The sequence below is a fragment of the Nasonia vitripennis genome, chromosome 3 (genome assembly GCF_009193385.2).
Source record: "Nasonia vitripennis strain AsymCx chromosome 3, Nvit_psr_1.1, whole genome shotgun sequence".
Taxonomy (NCBI): domain Eukaryota; kingdom Metazoa; phylum Arthropoda; class Insecta; order Hymenoptera; family Pteromalidae; genus Nasonia; species Nasonia vitripennis.
The window spans coordinates 14,314,104-14,334,147 of record NC_045759.1 but is presented as its reverse complement, the minus strand read 5'-3'; the positions used below and the strand labels follow the sequence as shown (position 1 = coordinate 14,334,147).

At 37.4% G+C, this 20,044-nt stretch overlaps 2 protein-coding genes across 9 annotated transcripts; one reads left to right on the top strand and one right to left on the bottom strand.

The window, feature by feature from the left end:
* The first annotated feature begins 108 nt into the window (after window positions 1-108).
* Window positions 109-12,179, top strand: LOC100117986 (palmitoyltransferase ZDHHC15B). Of its 8 annotated transcripts, XM_031927728.2 has the most exons (11): window positions 109-703; window positions 1,750-1,776; window positions 1,859-1,953; window positions 2,227-2,347; window positions 2,428-2,651; window positions 2,765-2,894; window positions 3,132-3,258; window positions 4,599-4,685; window positions 6,908-7,047; window positions 9,262-9,321; window positions 10,137-12,179. In XM_031927728.2, the coding sequence occupies exons 1-10, from the start codon at window positions 574-576 to the stop codon at window positions 9,270-9,272; spliced, it is 1,092 nt and encodes a 363-aa protein (XP_031783588.1). In that variant the 5' UTR covers window positions 109-573; the 3' UTR covers window positions 9,273-9,321; window positions 10,137-12,179. The 8 variants fall into 8 exon arrangements, with proteins under 8 accessions (XP_031783588.1, XP_031783589.1, XP_031783587.1 ...); XM_031927729.2 differs by lacking the exon at window positions 6,908-7,047; XM_031927727.2 differs by lacking the exon at window positions 9,262-9,321.
* Window positions 11,905-20,037, bottom strand: LOC100117950 (transcription elongation factor SPT6-like). The gene is made up of 14 exons (XM_003424303.5): window positions 19,568-20,037; window positions 18,815-18,890; window positions 18,537-18,736; window positions 18,339-18,458; window positions 17,967-18,133; window positions 16,404-17,888; window positions 15,719-16,320; window positions 15,282-15,634; window positions 14,851-15,194; window positions 14,282-14,770; window positions 13,671-14,193; window positions 13,366-13,588; window positions 12,999-13,293; window positions 11,905-12,875 (listed from the first exon to the last, which is right to left on the bottom strand). Exons 1-14 carry the CDS (start codon window positions 19,604-19,606, stop codon window positions 12,782-12,784), a joined length of 5,010 nt encoding a protein of 1,669 aa, XP_003424351.1. The 5' UTR covers window positions 19,607-20,037; the 3' UTR covers window positions 11,905-12,781.
* Window positions 20,038-20,044: the final 7 nt, after the last annotated feature.

Sequence of the window (20,044 nt, the reverse complement as noted above, 5' to 3'; positions counted from 1 at the left end):
TGACAGCGCCAGGTAAGCGAACGAAAATATAACAGACATATCAGACGGCTACCCCCCACCCATATATCCCAGCACGACGGCGCTAATCAAAGTGTGCCATGCCGTGGCATGTGGCAACGTCGCGCAGCTGAGTAGTCCTCAAAAACGCGCAGCCGTGTCTCCCGAAAAAAGCACAGCGCATATACATACAGCTCTCAGGCTTGAGCGCGAGAGCAAGACAGAGATAGAAGAGAGAGAGAGAGAGAGAGAGAGAGAGAGAGGGAGAGTAGGAGGCTGCGTGGTGGGATTAAAAGGTATTGGTGAGTCGAGTTCGAGTAGCGCGCTGCGGTGGCTCTCTACTCGTTTTCCGTGGGCGCTCCTCTCCTCCTCCGCGGCGGCGTAGCGCCGTCACCCTGGCCCGACCCGGAAGTCGAAGAAGCCCGCAGGGCGAGGAAATGGAAGAGGCCGTGCCGTGGCGTCTGCCGCAACAGCAGTGAGGAGCATCGCCGAAAGCATCATCACTACAACCAGGACTACTCGCCGCCGAGACGACGCTGTCCCATCAGCAGGCGCGCCAGCCACAACAACACACCGATGCTCAGGATGGACAACAGGGGCTCAGGCTGCTGGTGGTGCGTTAAGGCCGTCAAGTGGATACCCGTCGTCTTCATCCTGTCCATCGTATTCTGGTCCTACTACGCCTACGTCGTGCCCCTTTGCTACGGTGAGTATTTCACCACGCACTCGCAGGCTTTGCTCGTCGCGAACGAGCTGCTCCCGTCGATGCGAGGCCAGGAAAGTTTGTTTGTTGAAGCTGAGGATTTGAACATGTGAGACCGAGATGAGAAATGTTTATTTACCGATCGCGTGTCGTCGAACGACACTACCGTAGGTTTATTGTAGTTTGCTCCAAAGTGCAAGTGAATAGCTTTTGAAGTTTCGCATCGCTGCTGGTTCATTTTGAGAAATGTAAATAACCAATGCTCAACTCAAACAAATACTACGTGCTCAGTTTTTTAAAGTGCTTGTACAAATTTTTATGGCGACTCTTCAGAAAGAACATATTTATGATTTCAAGAAAGACCTTTCCACGCTCGTGCACATCTTCTGCTTTATTAATGTTCGAGAAAGCTTGACATACATAAACAACAAATGTCTATTTTAAGTATTGAGGCTGCCGCGATATTGGTGTTTATTTTCAATCTTTTTACGGAAGCAAAGATGAGAGTTTTATAGAATACTTGGGATGTTTTTGGAGTACAAGATGCGCAGGAGAGAAGGTGTTATGAGGGTCTTAAAAACATAATTCAAGATGTGATAATAAATGCACTTAACCTCAAAGACAATGTAAGCCCGGTGGTGTGGGGAGGGACTTTTTAAACGTTCCTCTTCAATAGCTGATTCAACAATACATCATTTTCTGATACTGCCTGACAGTTTCACAATGCTTGAGTCAATTTGTGTTTTGATTATTGACATTACTGGATGCTGATAAGAACTTTTCACATTATGTATGTTATTTTGGAGCAAATGTGGGTAGAATTTCTAAAGTTAAAGTTGCAACTTGTTTGGCTTAGTTAAAGCATAAAGAGATTTTTATTCGGACATCATTTTTCTTTTCATTAGGCATTGAAATAAATTTACAACTAAAAGTATGTGGCCTAAATCAAAAGTTTACGATTTTTTTATTTTAAGTTCACTTTATTTTTGTATTAAGTGTATCCTTAGATTAAAAAAAAACCTTATTCATATCTATATCTTTTATTCCAGAGACCATAGAGAGCAATGTTCAAAAAGGTGTGTATAATAAATTTATAATTTATGAAATAAAATTTGTCCTTATTTATCTTTTTTAACAATTTTTTCTTTTTTTCAACAGTTTTCTATTTGATTTTCTTCCACATTTTCTTTTTCTTATTCCTATGGTCTTACTGGCAGACCATAGCTACAGACTTAGTTAAGGTTCCAGATAAGGTAAATAAAACTTTTTCTCTGTTTATCTTCTTACTAAGTTTATCACTTGTTTTCTTAGAACTAGCTATCCGAGATATTTTTTTTCATTCTAAACTCAAAAATAGATATACCTGGAATGTGTTGTAACGTATCTGTTTGATGAATGTAATTGTCTAAACAACAGCTTGGCTCAGTACAATCTGATTTTAAAAGTTTATATTAGCGTCGTTTACGAGATTTACTACCTCAGATTTTTCCTGGCAAATTCGACATTTATGTTTGTAATTCTTCTAGTTCAAACTTCCTGCTGCTGAAATGGAGAAGCTATTGCAAGCAGAGAGTGAAAGCACTCACAGACAAATCTTAGAAAGATTTGCTCAAGATTTACCAATCACAAATAGAACAATAAAAGGAGGTAATAATATTTGATTTTTTATCTATAGATAGATTATCAGAGAACTCGAATTTAATAAATATGTTCTGTTTAATTTATAGAAATTCGCTTTTGTGAACAATGTCAAGTAGTTAAACCTGATAGGGCACATCACTGCAGTGTCTGTGGTACATGTGTTCTCAAAATGGATCATCATTGTCCCTGGGTGAATAATTGCGTAGGCTTCCACAATTACAAGTTCTTCATGTTATTTTTGGCTTATGCTCTTCTCTACTGTATTTTTATTGTTGCAACGTCATTGCAATATTTTATAATGTTCTGGAGGGTAAGTGTTGCTGATGATTGTGGAATGTGTCAAAATCACTTTCTATCCACCTTTGTGTACATTGAAACCTAAGTTTAGGAAATATTTATGTGCACTCTCCAATGTATTTACAGGGAGAACTACCAGGAATGGGTAAATTTCACCTACTCTTCTTGTTTTTTGTCGCACTCATGTTCGCCATCAGTCTGAACTCACTCTTCTTCTACCATTGCTACCTCATTTTGCACAACAGATCAACACTAGGTAAATAATTTAGAAACACTAAGAAAATTATGATTAAAATTTTATAGGCGTTCATTTGCTGAGATATTCAATATTATTAATACTTGTTTTACTTATCTTATCAATTGTCCGATAAATCTTTGAAATTTCAATGTTTATCTCGTTAAAAGAAAATAGTAGTGACGCAAATCGTTACGTTTGCTATTCGAGCATTTATATCCGTAATACGCTATACTATCGTACCCCTGGATTTTGCAGAAGCGTTTCGGCCTCCTATGTTCCGCACTGGGAAGGATAAGGACGGTTTCAGTCTTGGAAAATATAATAACTTCCAAGAAGTCTTTGGTGACAACTCTCGACTATGGTTCCTGCCTGTCTTCACTAGGTAAGATTCCAATCGTTAAGGTACTATTTCACCCGTTGCGCATCTGAAATAATCGGACTCTAAACTAGGGGAGGCTCCTTTTTTAATCATTATTTGAAAATAGAGATTTTTCAAACAACATTATTATACTAAAATATCACAAATAACAATAAGCATGAAATATTTCGATCCTCCCCTAATGAAAATTGCATCCGGAAAAAAACGCCTTGAATGTCAATCAAGTACAGACAACAGTCGCCAATGGTAATGCTTTTCTGTTCTTAATTGATTAGCGGGATTCTTTGCTTTACTTATGATCTCCATGAAAACACCTTTACGTTTTATTTTATTCGACGCGCGAGCTTGCAATTTATACATATATACACACACACACATAAACGAGGGACGTCGCAGTGTGTCGAAGTGGGTCAGTAGTTTAATCCGCTCTGCTCCGCCGCATGACGCCTGCAGCAGCTCTCTTTCTCTTTCTCGTATTCGCACAATAATACGTGCATATATGTACACACGTACTTATAACGTTTAACCGACTGTAATGGGAAAATATCAATTCCACGTAAATATAGATATATGGATGGTACATTGTCGACTTCGATCCAACTGCACAATACCAATGCTCGTAGGTAATGTCGAACGACGTATCGCGCATTCACACATTTATATGACTGCTCGCCGACGCTTCAATATTTATCAAAATATGTATCTCTATTATACATTTCAGTATTTACGTATTACACTTTCTTTATTTTTTACTATGTCTCTATATGAACCATCGTGACTTTTGTTATGCACTATGAGCTGCTTGGTATTTTTTTTTTTTTATCAGAAGTAGATATAATATGTTTTTTTTTGCAATGCACAATTTATTGTGTTGCACATTTACATGATTTATGTTCGTTTCTATTTAAGTTTGATACTTTCGTATCTTCATGTTGTTATGCATTTTCCTATTCAGAATATTACTACACAACTATTTTCTTCTATCGCGTATTAATTTTTCATTATAAGAAAATCTTATTTTAACTTTTTATCGAGGGCATCGAGTTAATTTACTCGCTTTATGCATATGTAGTTTATTTTCAAAATTGAGTAATAACGATGATCAGTAATAATCAAAGCTGAATAAATCAGCTTCTTACAGCCGTGGTAAATTGCTCGAATTTCTTTGTAAAAAGTTACCTATACATAAGAATGTTTGCTTGCTATCGACATTTGTATAAAACTATCCGGCAAAAAAAAAGAAAATAAGAGAACAGCAAGCGCTTTAGCCAAGAGAAGATCAAGAGTATTTCTAAAAAAAAAAACTGGGGGGGTTGCAACCGGTGTGTGTGTGTGTGTTCTAGTCTCGGGAACGGAGTCGTCTTTCCGGTACGCTCGCAGCACCAGGGTGTTTCCAATACGTACAACTCGATGGGCAGTACTCAGAACAGGTCAGCATTTACTCTCCGAGCTTTCGGGCTCCTATGTCATCAACGTTTTGCGATTTAAAGCGCTTGTCAAATTTCTAACGCCAGTTTATGTGTACTTTTTTCTTAATATACATTTTTTTTGTCTTTACTGTGGAACTCGTGGTTGATGGTGTAGATGTTGAGCCTTAATTAATACGTTGCGGTGCTGGATCGTATATTTTTTTCTTTTTTTTTTAACAAGATGTATAAACAAGTGTAAAAATTGAGGATTTTGTATGTCGTTCTCAGATGAGATACGGACGCCGAGTTCCAGAGTGAGGAGGATTTTAAGAGGGAGTCTCTGTTGCATGTGCATGAAGCATCGACGTGATGTCACGCCTTGAAAGCATGCGTTTCACGGGCTCTTAAAACAGCACGGAACCCTTACGCTTTTTATGGACTCTAACACTTCGCTTTGCCTTGTAATACACCACTTTACTTGCTCGATGATTACACAAGTTTTTTTTGCTTTATTCTTTTTCAATCAAGATAGCAGTATATACATTAAATCATGAATAGCAAAAACATCTACGTTTACAAATTGATTATCTACATATACAGAAAAGCGTATTGGACAAGCAAAACAAAAACAAATCATGTTCACACGAAGATTGTAGAATCTGTAAGCTGAAGTCATATGTGCAAAACGAACCAAAACAGACATCTCGATTACAAATTAGATGAATCATGCGAATGCATTATAGACCCCTGCGATACCTGTGTAATACTCTACACAAACCCGAAGCCTCGTATTCGACATTCACATTGATATGCAAAATTCCTCGCGGCCCACTCGACTAATTATATCATCTCCATATACAACGCGGTCGTTACCAACCTCAGAGGTATTGTGCATCTGGTTCCTAGATAACATTGTGTGTTATGTGTATAACAATCTCGACTGGCGTAACTGTACAGACACCGCATCCGAGTCTTATTCCACATTGTGCCCTTAACAGGTCATCTCTGTAAATAAGTGTTCTCATCTCTGTACCATAGTTTAACATTTAAACGCGATCCTCTGTCTCTCTGTATACTATGATAGACTCACACACATAGGTACACATTCAGTGGATGTGCTTCCATGAATGTTATACAAATACATTGATGAGTTCATACAATTATCTTTGTCTATCCCTCTGTAAGATACTCGATGTGATGTATGGATTAGACTTGTTCCCTCGTCCACGCTCGCTACAATATACTAATAATATTTCGTCGAATAACGTTGCATTAGAGTCAGACTTAATGAAATTCGCTTCGCGGAACATCATAGAGTGACTGTGGATAAGACCCATAATAAATTACACTCGACGCTGTAATTCCGAAGATAAACTGAACGGGAAGCCGCGACGTTGATCGCGCAGAAGCCGCTCATAAATTCCTGTCTGTTTGTTTCCGCACAGTCGAAATCCAAACAGTGTTCCGACACTATGTATATATAATTCCGGCGTTCACTCGCGAGAGAGAAAACGCACGAGGTATTTCGGTTCTCCTCTCTCAGAGGGCGACAAGATTTTTCTCGCGGACTTTCCTCCTTCGATTATATGCGGTTTCCGGTGCAACAATTATATACACGCGTATGCATAATGTAGTCAGAAAATTCGGTCTTTATTAAAGTCGAAACGTCCTGGAGAACAATATCGAGCGCGGAACAAAGGCCCGGTTCGGCGTGTACAGTTACGCTGCAGTTATAGAGAGAGAGAGAGAGAGAGAGAGAGAGAGAGAGAGAGGCGAGCTAGCCGCGAATCTGCAAATAGTTATAGCCTGTGTCTAGCCGGCTGATGCATATAGATATAGAGCTGTGTGCAAACGCTGAAAAGAAATCGCTGCTGCACTTGCACTCGAGGTTTGCGTCCTTGGCTCTGATTACAGCCAAGTTTCGTCTCGGCGCATTGTCTCGGCTAATTTGCCTTGTTTTTCGACGTACTTTTTTCTCTTACTCTCCGGAACAGTGAACACTTGAGAACAGTGTTGAGGATTTTCGAAAAAGTTTATTTATAGCAGATGCTTTGAGTATGAAAAAAAATTTCCCCGTGAGATCGCCAAGGTCGCAAACCAGATGCAACTCGGTCGCGAATCAACGGCAATAATAATAAAGGTGAAAAAGAATCCGCGCGAAGGGTGTACATAGAAAATAATGATGAGAAATATCCCGATGGGTTGAGACGATGGTGTGTAAGTATGGGCGGGGCTGATTACAGCTTTGGAGACGGCGTGACGTTCCCCGAGAGGCAGTGCGAAGAAGACCGTCACACGCTGCTGGGCGTGGAGACACAGCGCTGGGCCGGCGGCGACGAGACCGAGCTCGACTCGCCCTCGCTCATGGCCGGCTCCCGTGCAGGTATTTGGTAGTGCGCGAGACGACACCAACCCCCACAATCGTCCTCTCTCTCTCTCTTTCTCTCTCTCTCTCTCTCTCTCTCTCTCTCTCTCTCTCTCTCAGATTCAATTATTCAATTCTCTATTTAAATTTCTATCTCTCTCTCTCTCTCTCTCTCTCTCTCTCTCTCTCTCTCTCTCTCTCTCTCTCTCTCTCTGTATTGTATCTCGCTCACACCCACTCCACTATATATAGAGCACCACCGCATCGACAGCACTATATATTACTTGTGATTATTATTATTATATAAATACGACACATCATATCGAGTGAGTGAGTGAGAGCGCTGATTAATTGTACTTAGACGCGAGATTCGAGTTAATTTCATTCGTACGTAGTGCCTGTTATAGCTGATGCGTCGAGTTTTTTTCCTTTTTTGTTTTGAGAATTCATTAAAAAAAAAAAAACAAAATGTAAATTGCGATTATTCACTGTGCATATGATGTAGAGTAAAATGTAACCAGACGATATTTGTGTAATCGATGAGCGATCGATTGAGTATTTTTAGGGATTTTAGTATACATAGCGATAAGTAAGCATATAGTAGAGCATACGTGCAATTATTATTACCACACGCAGCGAGTGTTTTCCATTTCGCGTTTCTTCACACGACCAGTATATATAGGACTATGTATATGTACATACATAAGACGACTCGAACATTGACAAACACCTGTTTATACAGCGCAGAATTGTTCGAAGTATATATATATAAAACTATTTCAGATACGACGATATATAAATTTCGAAGGTTTTTCACGATAGCAGAGGATGCGAAATTTGTCCCGCGAGATCGAATAGGCGAAGGCCTGTACAAACCAACCCAAGTATTGTATGTATAGAGCTCAACCCTGGAAAGTGGTTTGCGTGGTTATCTAGTCCTCGCGCGTACGATGTTCAGTGGTTCCGAGCCAACGGGTCAAGGCGTCGAGGGGAATACTGTATATGCATCTATTTCCTTGCACTAGTGAGAGAGATTTTCGAATCATTGTCCTGTTAAGTTTTTTCCCTGTAGTTTATACGTGTACGATATATTTATAGTCTATAGTGGAGTGAAAACGATTTTTACACGTTTTCACATGGAACAATATATCTATATCGGAAAGCTCCTGGTGGGGCGATTATTGTTTGAGGAAAGTATTGTTTCAATTTAAAAGAGCACACGTGTCGTAGTTGAATCGATTATGCAAAATTCGAGGTTCAGGTGAAGTTTTAACGAAATAATTTCGCACCAGGAAAACTTACGAGTATAATGTATGATAAAAAGACGTGATGTGAAGTGAATAACATTCCTGAGACATTCCATTGATTATCAAGTGTAAGACTAAAGAAGCCTAGATAAACAAAAGACCTTTTTGTGCAATTGTTAATGTTACATACTTAGACATAAGTTAATTAATACATAATAGTCAGAGGTATGATGTATACGTAGCAGGAGACGAGAATCAAATTACGTCGTGTATGTATAAAAGTTTGCCGAGCCAAAAGGGATGAAAATAAAAGTCCGAAACAAGTTTGACAACTGATGAAGTGAAGTAGTTTTTCTAACGTTGGCCTAGAATTGCGAGAAACGGTAAATATAGGAAAATTGATAATGTTCATTGTTTTTTGTACAAAATTGGAAATTGACAATAAACGTTCATAAGCAAAAGAGACGTGAGAGCGAGTACATAATGCGGCGACGTAATGAGCGAGATTTGATTATACCTGTAAACGTATATCTTTAGAATTTACAAATTGGCATTCCAGAATTTGTACACGATTTACCTCAAATTGCAGATTATTTCTGTTATTTTACAATAAAAGATAAGAAGACTTATCTAAAAAATGAGTTTTTGCTGTGGCTTGGTCATCGGCTACCGTTTGGCGAGGAGTGATAACAAGTTATATTTTTTAATGATTACTTTTATATTTTTCGAACTAACAATTTAACACACTTATTTTGAAAATGCATGCACTGCCAATAAAAAGGGATTAACTAAAATGGTCTGGCAAGTTGGTACTTGGCTTTAATAAGATTTTTATTTAAATGTAATCGTGCTGAACTTGTTTTTTTACGTTGACTACTTACCAGCCCGGCACTAACCAGAAATTTTAATCTATTTTAATCCATGTATGTTTAGTACGTTTGTGAATAAGCAGGAGAGGATTCTAGCTTAATTGTATGATCTGTAGGTCGCCATTAGACGACATGACTTTGGTACAGGGAGCTACTATATTGGCTCTTGGCACGGGGTAATATTTGTTTCACGTTACTTTATTGACTAACCCAAAACTTTCTATTGTTAATTCTAATCTCGAACATGCAAATATTATGCGTGCTTTCTGTGTGGTTGACTCAATTCATCAATATACAGTGATAGCATTATAATCAAATTATTTTTTATATTGATCATGTTTCATACACCATGCACTTGAACTTATAAAAAAACAATTCAAACGTAAAACGAATTATTAATTATATACTACAATAGTTTTAGAAAAATTTCAATTTAATTTTCGTTCGTTCGACTGCACGTTTTCTTTATACGTATACTTTCTTGGTAGAGATTAAAATTTTCGATATATGGCACACACAAATTTGAAAATTAATATATTCACTTGGCCTATTTTTTGTAATATTTTGGCGCGTTAAATTTTTGCTATGTCGTAATATTTTTGAATTTTATTTTCGTAAAAATGAATTTAATGATTTTTAATGGATAAATACAGGTATTTATTTGAAGAGTAATAAACCTCATACTATGCGAACATTGCAGTTCTTTACAAAATCGTACAAACTAACAGAAATTCATCAAGGGGGCATCGCTTCTTTGCGATTGATTCTCTAAAAACAGCGATTAATACATAATAAAAAAAAAAAAAAAAAAAAAAAAATGACATGCAGCGCGATGCCCCTCCACCCTCAGCATTCATTAATCATCTTCCACTCACGTCACGCATCATCCGGACAGCCGAAGCAGTCAGTTCATACGATCTCCATGCATCACGACGTATGCGCTATGTCAACAATTTGATTAAACTAGTGCTTCTCACACCTGCTTTTCTAGCACTGCTGTCGTAGGTCCAACGCAGGTGGATGCAAACGAGCCGCTTGTCGACCCGGCCAACGCGGTCTGACATGCCGCCAACCTCGTTATCCAGCCTCGTCCAGGGAACAAGATATACACACAGCAGCAAATGGACTATTTTACTCGTTATCGCGTTACGTTTGGCAGCTACAGAAACCGTACAGTCGAATTATCGTGCATCTCGTAGTGAACGAGCGAATTCCTGCGTAACGTCATTGAGGGCTACTGAGATGTGGACGAGTTTTGCGACGATTCACGATAAACTAATGCTGTATGTACAAGGAATGAAAGAGAGCGACGTTATACATATATAAATATGATAATATAGTTTTATACTAGACTACAAAGATTTGAGAGATACATGCATTGCATTTTTTTATTCATGTTTTTATAGCAGTCATACTTTGTTTTTTTATCTTCAATAAGATAATTTTGTCTAGGCATTTATTCCATGCAGTTATGAGAATAATTGTTAGATTTTTATCGACATCATAACTTTAATTTATACTGTATTAGTAGCATTGATTTAATTCGCGTATATGCATGATTTTTTTTTTATAATTTTAGTTTCCAAAATATCGATTCAATATGTTCAAAACAAAAATCTGCATCGTTATGGGCTTCATTACTTTCTATATAACTCTTAATTTTGTATTATTACATTCTTTGAAAAAATCATTTCTCATAAGGAAAAAGTATAGGTTTCTTTTTCCCTTCATATAAACTAACAATCGTTTAAAAAGTTTTTACAAAAATTGTTCAAACATAATTTACGCAGTTCAAGAATTAATTATAGTACATTATGATTAATGCGTTTTTTTCACTGCATGATTTTTTTGATTTTAGATGATCAAAAAAAGTTGACAAGTATTTTTTGCAACAACTCTTTAAAACTTAAAGAATAGCTAATAACTTTAAGCAACAACAAAGTTGAATATTTTATCTACATATATAACAACGTTCCAAAAAATAATAATATTTCAGTTACACATTTTATACCATAAATAATGAGGACGTTACAACAATAATACAAATCAATTAGAATTGAATTTATCGATATTAGCCGTGTTCGTGAAAAAACCAATGACTGAATTTGATTTTACTGATTCTAGTCTATGTATTTTTGAGGCAGTATCATTACTTAAATTAAGTGAGTATGCGGAAATCATTGCTGCCGCTATAAGCATATCTTTTGGCACTGAAAATTATTGACTTACAGTTACTTTTGTGAATTTGCAACACAGAAACTTAAACAACAGCATATATACTTAATCAACATGAACATTTTATTCAAAGTTACTTACATTTACAATTTTACGCCGTCTTTCTTTGACACAAATGGAAAAAAAACTAATGTATGAGTTTTATTAATTCATGTACTACCACACAAAGCCGCTTGAATAAACAGTGTGCGTACATCAGTTACAAGTGTTATAAAGTTTGTATATTTGTAAAAATTATCAAAGAACCGAAATGGAAAGATGTATAACGTTACAGCAAAACTTAATTTGCCTTAGAACTGTGTAACGAAGTTTAAACAAAAAAAATTACTAAAATAACTTGACAACTGAATCCTCGATTCGCTTTAAAATAATATATCCACAATAGTAAAAAGCATAAAGCATGCATTTTATTTTTTACTAATGAACGAAAAGAATGTAAACCTCGCTGACAATGGATGTCTGGTGCCTTTTTGTAATACATTCTTTAACCAGTTTTGTAATATTCGCCAAGTAGTTTTTTCTTGTATGATTGTATTCTTTAATAAAAGAATGCAACATAAACTAATAAGGTATGATGAAATTATACACTTATTATCGATCGTTTGCAGTACTTCTTTGTTGGTTTGCTAAAAGTTTACATTATACCGCTAGAATTTGTCTTTTCTCACACCATTGTGCTTGCAAAATTGAGCGCGTAAAAAGCGATCTATGTTGTAAATAATCAAGAGGAGTTCGCTCAAAAAACAATAGAGTCCCAGTACTGTAAATAAAATCTTAAATAAAAATAATTTGAAAAGTTTGCAAACTATTTCATTTGCTTCTACCCTCCTAACTTATAATTTATTATCTTAGCCCATGATCAAGCGAATTCCCAATAATATTGCATAAAATAAATGTCAAAATTTCACATTATAGTACATTATAAAAATAATAAGGATTCAAGTATTGTTTTTTTTTTACAAAAGAATTTATTTCAAAGTCTTAATATTTATAACTGTTTCGTAGCTAAAAATTACGTGACAATGATTTATTTCAAACTCCATACCCTAAATATGACTTTCGTTAACGATTTATTCAAATCAAACTATAAATCGAATTACAAATGTTAAATTACACATAGTTTGTGTAAAAGACAGTCAGATGCTTAAAAAATCGTTGGACCTAGTTTATACGTATATAATTATACATAATAGTAACTAATAATTTTTACATATTTATATAAAACTATTTTCATTTTTTACGAATCCAATAACTGCATTAAATTAGCAAAAAAAATGATATCTAACTTCTCATTGCACGCATATACATACCTTTGTTTTTTATTTATATTTATATAAATGTTAAATTAACTTAGAAGTAAAGTCGCATTGAATAACGATATTAAAAATAAAGACGTAATGTCTAATTAGAAAATTCGTCATAAAGCGGTGTTCCATCACCGCTTAGACTCATACTCCGTGGGCTTGAGTTTGTGTGCGGTGTACCCCTGCTACTACTGCAAAGAAAAAATCACAACATAAAAAAACATTCTCGATAAGACTTGAAATTCGGGAATCCAATAGAATAGAATTCGTTAAATAAAGCTAATGATGATGAAATAACTGTAGCTGCATCTTACCCAGCTCGAGGAGTAGTGTGACTTGCCCAAGCGGCAGCTGCTTTAGTCCAATCAATCTGCTCATTGTACCGAGGCGTTGGTTGGCTCGGTGTTTGGTGGTATGGTGTCATAAAAGGTGTCTGCCCGGACGGCGTGTATGGTGTGTTTATTTGCACGCCACCATAAGCACTTGTAGTACTCGCTGCGCCAGGTGTTTGAGGATAATGCGGCGTATGATTTGCTACCTGTGATAAAGATTGCAACATGTGCCGAGGCATACTTTGCGCTACTCGTTGGATGACGTCTTGGTTCATGCCTATAAATAAATAGTAATACTAAATACCTTCATTATAAAGATTTTAAATATTAGTAGGTATTTCTGACATACCATTCATATTTGCACCAGGTGTAGTGTGGTATACCCTCGGTGTACTGGGCGTGACCACACCGGAATCTCTGTCGTTATAGTGCTTTTTGAACCATCCCATAAGATCGCTAAATCGCGGAAAACTATTCTTTCTAAATCTAAAGCCATCTGGAATAACGGTGATAAACTCGTGTCCACATCGATTTCTAGGAAGGTAAGACAGAAGAAATTTCCCTGGGTAATTCTGAAAAAAAGCAATGTATTTTTATAAGTATATATAACAGTTGACTATAAATAAATTAATTTTTAAATAGATTCTAAGTTACCTTAGACGGTGATATAATATAATGAATCTTGTTCATGTTTTTGCTTTTAAGATCCTTTAATATCTCTTCAGCTTTGTCTTTCATGCCCATAACATGTGGTACATAGTAATCACTTTTGAAATTCATCAATTCACGAACAGAGGCAGCCATGGGGTCGATGTGTCTGGCAAGAATTTCATCAAGATCCTCAAATTCTTCGTTTCCAATCCACAGACTGCGACCAAGTGAGTACTTGTTTTCTTTTCCCTCTTCACGCACATCGATGTGCTGATGCACATCGTCGGTAACTTTCCATGTGACCGTTAGATGATCATCACCTTTGCTAGAAGGACGAATTATCGCTTCACCCTGTGGCATCGTTTTCATCAATTTCTCTGCATCGGCATAGGTAATGTTACGGAACGAGGGATGTATGATAACTCGCGTTACATACATTTGCCGTTGTTTTACTTTTTTGGTTTCTTCTTCCACAAGGTTATCTTTGCCCTCTGTTTCAGTATCGTAATAGGGGTCCTTTTGTGGTCTGCAAAAAAAGAAATTATTCAATGATAAAATCATTCATTTTTATCAATTATAATCACACAGAAACTGAGAAAATTATTTCAACTCACCGCCACTCCTGATTCTTATCTGCAAGATCACTACTCTTGCTAGTGGCCTCGACGCCAAATCTGTCAACCTCGATTTTAATGATACGACAGTGAATACGATTTCCAATGCGCACCCTCTCCTCTGGATTTGTTACGTGCTTATCCGACAGATTCTTTATATGAATGAAGCCCGAGATACCATTATCCAGTCGTAATCGGATACCAGTGGCTTTACCAGGACAAGCTCCTGCATCGAAGTGGTTCCACACTTCGGACAATTCAGGAAACTCATTTTTCAGGCAGAACGGACACTGCCAGAGACCCGTCTCATCATTACGTACAGGATTTGCCTGATCAAGCTGTTCACCCTTTGGTTTTCTATAACTTATACCGACAACCGTAGCTTCCAAAAGCTTGCCAATGTAGAAACTTTCAGGCGTTTCTTTCGTTAAAATGTCAAAAAGCTTTTCTGGAGTTGGAGATTGATAAGGAATGCGTAGATCTTTGTATCTGAAATTGGTTCATTATATTATTTCGATGTCGATTCATGTCGATTTCTGGTCAAATAAATTGATGAAAAATGCAAATACCTGCTGTTAAGTTCAGATCTGATATCGTAGAGCGTGATGCACTTATTACCAAAGCCTTGTCTTTCCAGTTCTTCTGCAAATGCGTCTAGATCTAAATCTTTGAGTCTTTCGGGCGACTCGAGAATCTCTTCCAGTGCACCGGCTGGATTCGCGTCCTCGTCGTCGTACTCCAGTGCATCCACAGCCATTTTACGTGCCCATTCGTACGTCTCTGGATGGACTCGTGAACCATCGAGTACTTCAACGTAAGCCTCCGTGCTGTCGCCCAGACTGTTTGTGTCGATTTTTATGAATCCAGCGCAATTGATAAACACTTTCGGACCCATATGACAAGACGTGACAAGCTAGGTAAAAAAAAAATTAATGTTCAGTAAAGGCCTACTTATTTTAAACAAATAAAAAGGATAATGATACTTTGAAATCTTTCTTACCTGTGTTCGGTTTTCAAGACGTTGATTCGTTTGTTTAAGCATCTTTATAAGGTGCTGACCCTTACGCGCACCTAATCCACACACGTATTGCAAAAGATTGCCACTGTAAGGTTGTTGGACAGTTTTATTGATATCGACACCAACTTCATTCACACGATTTACAAACTCCAAATTGATATTTTCTAACAGATCCTCTTTAGGTAATTGATCTTGCAAACTGTGGTATTTTAAACAAAGTATTTCGTCGTCGGCATTGCACAGCTGAGAAAACTCAACCAAAGGATCTTGCAATCGACGGGCTAATGAAATCGCTTGACGAAGCTCTACTGGATAGTCTCTGAATTCCGAGATACCTATGAATCGACACAAAAAGTATTAATAACCATATAATACTTATACTATGAAACAAAATATCTGATTCAACTATGAAATCTCACCTTTATTACTATTGGAGTAGGTAATTGCTAGTTCGTTGTCCATGATTTCAACACCGATACTAGGAAACTGTTCATCAGCCACCAAAGTTGCGATACATTCCCTAACATCTTCGGCAATCATCAATGCATCTCTAGATTCTCCGCCAATGACGACCACGTGGGGCTTTTTTGTAGAAATGAAATTTCTAATAGCAAGCACATCAGCCTCTTTTGCAATCTTGTCGGTATCCCTATAGCTATTCTTTTTCTTCAGAAGATGCGGCAGTTTCAGATAGTCGGTGCACTCACCGTCAGGGGCTATGAGGCAAGCATATGCAGCGATAGAAAAATCAGGCACGTAAGCGAGACCCATTACCCTGAGTCCTTTGCTTGTATCCCACTCCTCGTCCTCCTCATCAGGAAACTCGCAAGTATACGGGGCGACTTTTATCCAGTTATAGGCTTTGCGAGCACATGAACGCATCACGCACTCTTTGGCCTCATTTAAAAGCATAGAGTGCAATTCTTTTTTTAAATCAGGTATCACCATCTTCGTTAGAGCCATTTCTACGCTACCGACTCGAAGAGCGTTCCAGTCCTGAACATTTTTGCTGAATTCATCTCTGTAATGTTAAAATAAACACTGTAAGTACGAATCATATATTTTAAGATAATCAATAATGAGTGAAAAATTACTCTTTATTACCTGACATAGAGCTGCTTCATCTGCTCGACGTAATTATTAGTAGTGTTACCTTCTATTATATCAGAGAATGATATAGTGATCAATTTGTCTTGTTCAGCCATTACTAATTTCAGGAACTGATCACCCACAAGATCCCTGACAGGTTTGTCCTTTAGATATTTCATAATATAAACTGGGTGGTTTTCATCGATTAACTTGATGCCTTGCTTCGTTGGCCGCACTGATATCTTTGCCTTTTCTTTGTACATTTTCCTCACCGACTCTCTTACCAAGGGTTCCCTCGCCAACTGTATTGCTACCATGAGCTGCGCTGCTTTAAGCACCTCGTCCGCTGTCTGAAATTTCTCACCGACGTACTCTGCTGCTACGGCGGTAGGTTCGTTTAGCTCCTGTTCAACCTCAAAGATCTGGTACTCTTCGCTCAAATTCTTCGCATATTGTTCAGGTGGCAGACCGAACCTCTTGGCTAGACTTTCTAGACCTGCTCGTCGACAGATCGAGTACGGCCCAGTGCGGACCGCTTGCTTGAGGGTTTCTTCTGGTTCGTTATCATCATCGTCCTCAAAAGGATCTTCGGGTGGAGGATCCTCGCCATTTTCCTCGGCCTCAGCAATGAGTTGTTTCCTCTTCTGGATGCGCTCCTGTCGACGCTTCTCCTTTTCCTGTTTCCGCACAATCTCCTGCATCTTCGGAATCTCATGACTATAATACAACATAAAGTGATGATAACAATCGTTAAGTTCTTCAGTCGTCTGGACATTTTCCAATTGCTTTACATCTTCTTCTTCGATTAGTCTCATGTTGTCAGGTAACGGCGCATCAGGATCTTTCATTATAAAGTCTTCCTGATACCGCTTCATTTTGCGGAAAAGAACAAGCAGCGCTTCTTTACGCTGCCGCAATTGGCACCATTTAGCGTCATATTTATAAACTTTCCAGAGGTCATTTATGTTCAGCTCTGGTAGCACATACTCTTTACGATAAAATGAAATAAAAGGAACCTCGAAGTGCTGATTACGCATAAAGTCAAGGGCTTTTGTAATCTTCGTCACAGTTTGAGGACCTTTCTTGGCACGCTCTTTAGCTTCTTCGTTTAGGTGAGCATCTTGAATAGAGATGGTTTTACGTTCAAAGGCTTGGTTATAAATCCATTGGGCTTCAGCTGCTAATTCTTCTTCGGTTGCAGCAGTAACTGGTACAGATCTGAGTTGCATTCGCTCGGGAATATCTGTCGTACGAATCTCGTTGTCCAGATCGGTAAAATGACCACGTTTGAGTTCACTAGGTTCATATATTTCAAAAATACTCTTTTTTGACGTTTTCTTTTTAGATGCTTTTTTTGTTTTCTTAGGTCTAGCAGCATCCCCTTCTTCTTCATAATCGTCTTCCTCCTCCTCTTCCTCCTCCTCATAGTCATCACCGTATTTCTCAAATTCGTCATAATCAAAATCAACTCCAAATATATCCTGAGCTTCTTGGAGGGCTCTAAATCAAAATGGAATGTTGAGCATGACTATACAAAATTTGAAATAATAAAGAGAAGAGCACACATAGAATGCTTACGAGTCAGTGAAAATATGCTTTTTCTTTTTTCTTTTTTCAGCGATAGGTCTTCCATCATCATCAACAATAAAATCATCTGCATCAGACTCTTCCTCGCTACCTTCTTCTCCATATTGATCAACCTCAGGTGCTGGTCTATGACTTTGTACGCTTTGCCTTTCATCTTCCTGTACAAAAAGAACAGTTTAATGCAACACCACTTATGATTTGAGATTGATTAATTTTATAATTTGAATTATTAATATGTCTACAATGAGTATGTAACACATACCGCGAATGCATCCCTTTCCTAACATTGATAAGCATGAACAATGCAATGATTGTGAAGAACGAATAATTTTAATCAATTTAACAAGATTAAACATTACTTACATCACCAGAGCCTGCCTCATGGGAGAATAATTCATTGGCTATTGCATCTCTTTCTTCTTCTTGCTCGTGTTCTTCTTCTTCTTCAGATTCCTCAGTCCTTTTTAAACGTTTAAAACGTTTCTAAAAAAATGTCGACTATTAATAGAATATCATATTGGAATTGCCTAAATACAAGATCATGCATTTTAATGTACCAACCCTTTGAACTTTGACACCTAAATTTTCTTCTATGACATCATAATCTTCCTCATCTAACCGATCATCAAAGTCTTCATCATCACTTTTTTTGCGCTTCTTTGAATTTCTCGATGTGTCACTATCTTCACCATCACTATCTTCCTCAATAGGATTATCATCAATCAAATCCTTCAATTCCTCCCTCAGTCTTTCCTCATCATCTGCAAAAAATGTTCATATTTAACAATAAAGTTAGTCATTAAATTATTAATACTTTAAATAACTATATAACAATCTACCTTCTTCTTCTTCACTTTCGGATTGAAGCGTACTCTTTTTGAGCTTCTTTTTGTCGCTTCTATCAAGCATCTCATCCTATAATAAGCAATTTATTCCAAGTTTAATAATTATGCCTTTCAAGTACTTGTGTTACTTCATTAACCCAATTATGTTATTATCAAATCTTAACACATAATGGCCCATTAATAAAAAAAAAAATTATAAATGTTAAATATAAAAATAATTTACTTTAAAGTAAAAGTTTTATCCCATGGAGTTTTACGATAATTTAGATAATTGCAAGGTGACATAATAAAATATACTGGGTTGAAACTTTTGATTTCATTACTACAAATTTTACAAGTGTAATTCTGTAGATATTTAAAGAATAATATTAAAATCTATAAGGAATTTTCCAGTCAACTAAGAAGCTACAAGGGAACGCTACAAACTTTTTTTTGTCTTCAAGTAGAACTATTTGAATTCATAACAGACAATTTATAAATAAACGTTTAATTGTTGCTGTGAGACTCTATATTCATCACCAACATTAGCAATCTGCTTTTTCAGCTCTCAGACAAAATAACAGTTGCTCTAAAGATTTCAGAATCAATACACCCGGTTTTTCCACAAGGTAAATTAAGTGCATTCGATGTGCAACAGAGAAGACACAGTTTGCGTACTCTCATCCTTGAGATGGAGGTCGCAAAGATCGTCATGTAGGTATTTAATATAAACAAACGATAACTATAAGAATAAGATGATAAGCTAACCTCGCTCTCCTCGGCCTCCGATTCCAGGAAGTCGGCCATGGTTACGACTTTAGATACCGCTCCTGGACAGCAGCTGCAGCTGCGAGGGTAGTTACTTTCACTTCACCGAGAACGTCGTCCCTCGACGGACAACCGTACTCGCGAGTACCCGGATGGAGGAGAGCTCGGTGTGCCTGTACTCAGGACTTTAGGGGCACAACGCACGAGACTTGTTTGTTGGACGGAACGTCCTGAGTACTTAAACGTCATCCGAGAACAGCTGCCTATACTGAGGAGTATACCCCCCAAGTGCAATTCCGAAATTTACATCATTCAACCAACATATAAGTAACTGCAGGTTAGGTGCGCGCAGAATATTTTGCAGACCACTGCGTATAACGCCGCTAACCACGAATGCATATAGATTAGTTATAAGTGCGTGCAGCGGATCAAGCCGATGAAGTAGAGAATGAATGTCAACATTGAAACTCGAAGCAG